Genomic DNA, 6,849 nt, shown 5'->3' with positions numbered 1-6,849 from the left:
GTAGCCGGGCTCCCCGGTCATACGCCGCTGCGGCAGCAGTTGGGTTTTAATCATCTGCGGTGGGATTAAAACTCGTCAAACCTCAAACAGGAGCTGTACAGGCTGCTACATCCCAATAAAACTTTTTACTTTGAGCGGATCGATTTAAAAAAAGCCGGGAACGTGTCATCCCCTTGGCTTCGGAAAATATTTCAGCGCTCTCCCTTTCAGTCTCCCCTTCTCTCTATAAATCCGCACAACCCGCGTCGCGTACCTAAAGATAAGCAAGAGGCTGGCTGGGCTTTCGCTACGTGTCTCTGTTGCCGTGAAACAGTCAACCCGTTTTTATTGGCGTCGCCTTTTAACGCGAAGCTCTGGGCTGTGCCGGTTTTCTTTCCTTTTTTTTTCTTTTGAGAGCGTACTAAAAGCTCGGGAGGTTAGATTAGAAAACATTTTGAGAGCGTACTAAAAGCTCGGGAGGTCAGATTAGAAAACGTAGGCTGAAGCCTGCCGAAGTTAAAGAACTCCGTATCAAACGGAGAGGTTTCCACTTCCTTGCGGGCTAGATGCTGCAATTAAATCAGCCGAAAGAGCAACATCTGTTCGCTGCGCTTCTTTGCAGGTGGGATTTCAGAAGATCCTGACTCTAACCTACGTCGACAAGTTGATAGACGACGTTCATAAGGAGTTCAGGGACAAGTATCGCAATGAGTTCCAGCAGAAAGGCACCCTGGGCCTCCTAAACGGCACCTTTGATTTTAAAGATGACTTCATGCGCCTCCTCCGGTAGCAGAGGTGCTGCAGCAACCTGCCCCTCTCCAGTGTGAGGGCGGGGGGGTGGGGGGGTGGGGGCAGAGCTGAAATTCAGGCTAACGGGCCACCTCCCCGCAGGGATGCAGAGGAGAGCAGTAAAGTCCGAGCTCCCACGGTAATGAAGACGTTTGAGCAGTCTCTCAAGTCCCAGAAGACTGTCAAGTGTATGATAGAAACCCGAGGGGAGAAACCAAAGGAGAAAGTCAAGAACAAGAAGAACAAAGGTTCCAAAAAAGAGGGTGAGTTGACGGGAAAGACGTATGGAGGGGGGGGGAATAAATATTCCAGAGCTCTGTGTCCCAGCCTGCGCTTTCCCAGTCCTCTCGTAGCACCCCAACGCTGGTCTGAGCTCGTATCGGGGCTCTTTCCGGCAGGAACCGAAGCTGTCGCAGCGCCCGGAAAGGCGTCCGCGGGTGACAAGCAGCCCCCTGCAGCCGGGGACAGGGAGGAACTGACCAAGGATGAAATCCTGCAGAAGAACCGGGAGGAATTCTTCAAGAGACACATGAAAGCAGGGGAGAAGTCCAGGTGGGTAACGAGGACACGGTCGGTCTACCCGTGCTTCCAACCGGCTCTTCCTGGTGTCCCTTGGCTGTGGCTGAGCCTCTCCTTCCTTCGGCGACCCCTGGAAGTCAGTCCTTGCTCTCTTGGACCTTGTTTCCCTTTTCCTTATTTCCCTGCCCGCTGGAAAGACTGGGAAAGGGCACGCCTAGGGTCCTGGAGGGGTAACGGAGCCTGATCCCTTCCCCGGCAGACCCCGAAACCCAGCGTGTGCCTGGGAGAGGCCCAGAGCTCTCTTTGGTGAGGCTTTCCCGCCTGCGAGCAAAGGGCAACGGCACATCGATGCCCGGCTCGAGCTAAAGTAGACCGATACAGGGTTAAAGTTCCAATAAATAAACTCCGGAGACCGAATCAGCCAGGTTTCGCCTTAAATTTCTGCCTTTTTGGGTAATCCGGGCTTTTTGATTTTCACACCTTCTAAGGGAGGCGATTGCTGCTGCTTCGCTGCACTGAACAAACCGTGTTTCTGGTCTTTTATTTCAGCAAATCTCCGAAGCCCGAGGCACAGAAGGAGAAGGGGAAGAAGCCCCGAGTGTGGGATCTGGGGAACTCTAATGCCAAAGTACTCGATTACAGTAACTCGGCTACCAACGGAAGCGCGGAGGCTTGTCCCGTGGAGGAATTTGACCCCGATACAGTAAGGAAAAGTCAGGTCACCCTGTCCGCTTTAGCGCGTTGTTCTGGGATCGGCTGGGCGTTGCAAACCCAGCCCGGTCTCCCCGGCTGGCCGCGAAAGCACTAGAAACGGGGATTGCAGGGCCCGGCCCGTAAAGCCGCTGCCTAAAGGGTATCTTCTCCAGCCGCGGCAGCTGCGAGCGGCGCCAGATGGGGTCAAGCCGCTGAGCCCTCGTGGCCAAGACCTCTGCAGAGCCGCCTCTGCTGCCGACGATAACTCGTTGCTGGCAGCGGGCGAGGGGGGGACGACGGTAAGCGGTTGCCGGTTTTCAGGGTGCGTCTTTCCCCCCTCTCCCTAAGCCCTGGTGGCCAAGACCTCTCAGGACCCGCCTCTGCTGCCGACGATAACTCGTTGCTGGCAGCGGGCGAGGGGGGGACGACGGTAAGCGGTTGCCGGTTTTCAGGGTGCGTCTTTTCCCCCCTCCCCCCGCCCCTCGCAGGCCCTGGGGGATCGAAATCGGGAGCCTGGCCGCCTCTACGACCTTGAGTACGAGAGCGATGACGAAGCCGAAGAGGAGAAGGTTATTCAGAACCCTTCGAAACCCAGGTAGAGGCTCCTGCAGCCCCCGCTTGTCACGCGCTTCGTGATTTATCCGCCGTAACTCCTCTTCCAGTCTAACCGGTAATGCCGTGGGGACAAACTGGTGTGTCTGTCAGCTGCGCGGTGGGCTCTTCTTGCATCTGGCCGTTGCGTGCCCTGTGCCACTTGCTCCTCGAACCTAAAGGTAACTCCTCCGCTTCTCCGCAGCGCGAAGAAGGGCGGCCTGGGGGGCATGTTTGGCATGCTGAAAGGCCTGGTGGGCTCCAAGAGCTTGACGAGGGAGGACATGGACCCCGTACTGGAGAAGATGAAGGATCACTTGATCGGTACGTCCGGATCCGCTGTGAGCGGGTTAGTTTGAGGTGGTTCCCTGCGCTCCATCGGGTGGGCCCCGCTGTGGGGTAGCACCCACGGTTTGGGACGTCCTCGCCCACAGGAGCCGTGGTGGGTTCCTGCCTGGCCTCTGGGGAGCCCTCGACGGCGCATCAAAACGGGGGCAGCGGGCTAGTCTGGTGTGGGGATCCTGCACGCTGACTCCATCCTTCCCTTGGCGCTGATGTGCGTAACCACCTCGGCGGCGCTAACTCCCCTCTCCCCGTCTCTTTTCTCGAAGCAAAAAACGTGGCGGCTGAGATCGCGGTGCAGCTCTGTGAATCGGTGGCCAAGAAACTGGAAGGGAAGGTGATGGGCACGTTCACCAGTAAGTGGCCGTGTGGCCTCCCGCTTGCGGTTTGGGGCTCAGGAGCGTTCCCCAGGCGTGACAGGTTCTCTTTCCATCTCCTCCTTCCCAGCGGTGACCTCGACGGTGAAGCAGGCCCTGCAGGAGGCTCTCGTGCAAATCCTGCAGCCCCAGCGCCGCGTGGATGTCCTCCGCGATGTCATGGATGCCCAGCGCCATCGCCGACCCTACGTGGTCACTTTCTGTGGCGTCAACGGTGTCGGGAAGTCCACCAACCTGGCCAAGGTAGGACACGATCCTCCTGGCTCTCTGGGACCAGTGCCGAGGTCGGACTGTGGCTGCTAACGGGCTTTGTTTTTGGTTTGTTTTGGGGTTTTTTTTTTTGATCTGTTGCCACCTACAGATCTCGTTCTGGCTCATCGAGAACGGCTTCAGCGTCCTCATCGCCGCCTGCGACACCTTCCGCGCGGGAGCGGTGGAGCAGCTCCGCACCCACACCCGTCGCCTCAACGCCCTGCACCCTCCGGAGAGCCACGGCGGGCGGACCATGGTGCAGCTCTACGAGAAGGGCTACGGCAAGGACGCCGCGGGGATTGCCATGGAGGCCATCTCTTACGGTAGGTGGATAACCGGTGGCGGGAGACGCCGTTTCGGGGGAGCGTCCTGCTTAACGCTGCCTCCGCGTCTTCCCCAGCTCGGAACCAGGGCTTTGATGTGGTCCTGGTGGACACGGCGGGCCGCATGCAGGACAACGCTCCCTTGATGACGGCGCTGGCCAAACTCATCGCCGTCAACGCTCCCGACCTGGTCCTGTTCGTTGGGGAAGCGCTGGTGGGAAATGAGGCTGTGGATCAGCTGGTGAGTGTCGAGGCTTTGTTTCCTGAAAAGATTGAAGGGAGGAGGGGGAAACGAACCCGGTTCTGTAGGTTTTATCGGAGATTTGGACAGCGGCAGCACCACAAAGGCGTTTCTCTGCTCTATTCCTTTCCTCAGGTCAAGTTCAACAAAGCCCTGGCTGATCACTCCATGGCCCAGACCCCGCGGCTCATCGACGGGATTGTCCTCACCAAGTTCGATACCATCGATGACAAGGTAAGGAGGCCGTCGAGACGGCTCCGCGCGGAGCTTCCCGCTGGTGACCGGAGCGGGAGAGACGGGAATTGTCGAACACGGGGCACTTCCACGCTGTCCTGGACGCCGTCCCCTGCCTTCCTCTTGCGTTTAAGCCACTTAAACAAAATTTAGCAGTTCGATTTCCGCGCGTGTGGAAAACGGGGCCGTGAGGTCTCTTGGTTTATACGCGTTAACGGCAGCGGGGCGTATAGGGACCGTACAGATGCGAGAAGTACGAGGAGGCCAAATATTTGACAAGCTCTCCGGCGCGTTCCCCCCCACCCCGAGGAGGTAGCGCTGGGTTTGCAGGCTAACGGGTGCTGCTTGTCCTCGGCAGGTCGGCGCCGCCATCTCCATGACCTACATCACGAGCAAGCCCATCGTTTTCGTTGGTACCGGACAAACTTACTGTGATCTGCGAAGCCTTAACGCCAAGGCCGTGGTCGCAGCGCTCATGAAGGCCTAAAAACCACCAAATTGCTGTTTGCAGATGTCCGAGAAGAACATGCTTTACCCCGTTACCGATTAGTCTTTCCCGTGTAGTGCAGAACAGAATGAAGGGGTGCCGGCGCGAGGGGTTTTTTGGGTTTGTTTGGTTTTTTTGGATAAAACCCCCTTTTATCCAGCAAAAGCCCTTCCCCTGGCTTCCTTCATTCTGTTTTAAGTGACGCAGGCTCCCTCGCGGGGAGGCTGAAGCCAGAGCTTTGTATTGTTCATGCTGCACGGGGAGGGGGGCAGCAGCGCAAGGACCTGCTGTGCTTTTTGGGGGGAGGGAGGGGGGGTTAAAGGCTTTTTTTTTTTTTTTTTTTGTGGGGGGGAGGCGGGGGAAAGGGGGGTCCGAAGCTGATAAACCAAAAACGGCGGCGGCCTGCGCTGGGCTGGAGGGGAGATGCTAAATTGCCTTAAGGTCCCCGTTTCTGTCGTCACCGAGACTCCGGAGCAGGGTACCTGGACACCGCCTGTTTGGACAGGAGCTGGAGAGCTGCGGCAGCTTGGTCCGATAGCGCTAATGGTGGCCGGAGAAGGAAGGCAGCGTGCCCCCTGCCTGTCTCCTCCCTGCTGGCCTCAGCGTTATTTGCTAGTAAAAAGGAGAAAAAAAAATATATATATATTAATACTGGAAGATAATGGTGGCTGCTTGCTGCTTTCCTGCACCCTTTCTCCCCCCCCCCCTCGAGTGCCTCTTGATCCCGGTCTGAAGTGCTACACTGAATAATACAAAACTCTCTTACGATGTCTTGTAGCTCTGTATCGCAGATGTGCTGTAGTGCAATAAATTGAATGCTGTCTGCTAAGAGACATAATTTATATAAATAAACTTCATAATTTGTTCTCTGTGTATAAATAACTTGCTGGGAGGCAGGACGTATTTCCCCCTCGGGGGCAGACAGACTCCTGCCTGTGTGAGGCGTTTGGAAGGGCGTGTAAATCACACACCAGCCAAAAGTTAAGTGAACAGGCCTTTAATACAAGCTTCAACATACAAAATACTGTACAGTATAAAGACAGGACTAGAAAACTAGAGCTTCAAGTAAAAAAAAAAAAACAAACCCACTCAAGTTTCAGTTTTTTAATGGAAAGTACAGAATACAAAAGCGCTAAGTATGAAATTAGAGGAGGCTGCAGCTCCCTCGGGGAGACCATGCTCCCCAGGCGCGCTTAACCTCCATAGAAAGACAATTACTACGTTAAACCAGGCGTCCGTCCGCCTCTGTTTCGTGCCCGAAGCGTGCCGGCTCGGCTCGGCGCGTGTGGGACGCAGCTCGACAGCAGTGGGCTTCGCTCCTCCCCTAGACGGGGGCCTTAAACCGGGCAGGCCTCCCTGGGAGCTGCCGGCTCCGGCTTAGGCCTGTCCTAGGGAGTCGTCGTCGTCGTCCCCCCCCCCGGCACCGCGGCGCAGGTCCTGGGGCGAGGCTGACGCTCAAGTGCTGCATCCTGCGGGGAAAGTCAAGGCTCTGCAAAGCCCGCCTGAGAGGCCCCCGGCCCCCCAGGGAGTCGCAAAGGGGTTAGGAAGGAGGAAGCCTCCCTCGGCTCGGGAGAGTCTTACCTTTTATCTGGGCGTGGGCAGCAGCAGAGCCGTTCAGCTGTTGTCCCTCCTTAGGCACACCTAGGGGAGAGCGAGGACCCGGGGTGGAAAGGCAACCCCCAGGCGACCGCGCGGACGCGGGGAGCCCCTGCGCGAACAAGCAGACGCCGCCTGCTGTGCGCGTGCGGTGGTCTCGCATGACGGGCTTTTCTGGCGGGGTTTTACCCTCGGAACGCATGCCAGCGACGCTCTGGCTAGCAAACTCACTTCTTTTCCCCAATTTTATCATTTATGAGCGAGATCTCTTGTACGTTAAAGCATTAGCTCAGTCCAAGTAGCACAAAGGTCAGCGAGACCAAATAGCAAGACTGAAATGCCCTTTCCTTTCACTAGGAAGGGAATAAACAACTGCAGCTGCGCATGAAAAATGACGTTTGGATGCGTGGGAAGCAGCAGAGCTGT

At 56.8% G+C, this 6,849-nt stretch overlaps 1 protein-coding gene across 1 annotated transcript in view; it reads left to right on the top strand.

Moving 5' to 3' along the window:
- The window catches only part of SRPRA (SRP receptor alpha subunit), a 14,826-nt gene extending 9,692 nt beyond the window's left edge, over positions 1-5,134 (top strand). The window contains exons 2-13 of the mRNA XM_009273012.2: positions 502-765; positions 871-1,031; positions 1,167-1,320; positions 1,837-1,990; positions 2,469-2,575; positions 2,777-2,895; positions 3,183-3,269; positions 3,361-3,533; positions 3,652-3,865; positions 3,943-4,106; positions 4,242-4,340; positions 4,699-5,134. Of these exons, the coding sequence (XP_009271287.1) occupies positions 502-765; positions 871-1,031; positions 1,167-1,320; positions 1,837-1,990; positions 2,469-2,575; positions 2,777-2,895; positions 3,183-3,269; positions 3,361-3,533; positions 3,652-3,865; positions 3,943-4,106; positions 4,242-4,340; positions 4,699-4,827 (1,825 nt within the window). The 3' untranslated portion in view covers positions 4,828-5,134. The remainder of the gene's footprint in view (positions 1-501; positions 766-870; positions 1,032-1,166; positions 1,321-1,836; positions 1,991-2,468; positions 2,576-2,776; positions 2,896-3,182; positions 3,270-3,360; positions 3,534-3,651; positions 3,866-3,942; positions 4,107-4,241; positions 4,341-4,698) is intronic.
- Positions 5,135-6,849: the final 1,715 nt, after the last annotated feature.

The sequence above is a fragment of the Aptenodytes forsteri genome, unplaced genomic scaffold, assembly GCF_000699145.1.
Source record: "Aptenodytes forsteri isolate BGI_AS27 unplaced genomic scaffold, ASM69914v1 Scaffold126, whole genome shotgun sequence".
Classification (NCBI taxonomy): domain Eukaryota; kingdom Metazoa; phylum Chordata; class Aves; order Sphenisciformes; family Spheniscidae; genus Aptenodytes; species Aptenodytes forsteri.
The sequence above is the reverse complement of the archived record's forward strand: the minus strand, read 5'-3'. Positions and strand labels throughout refer to the sequence as shown.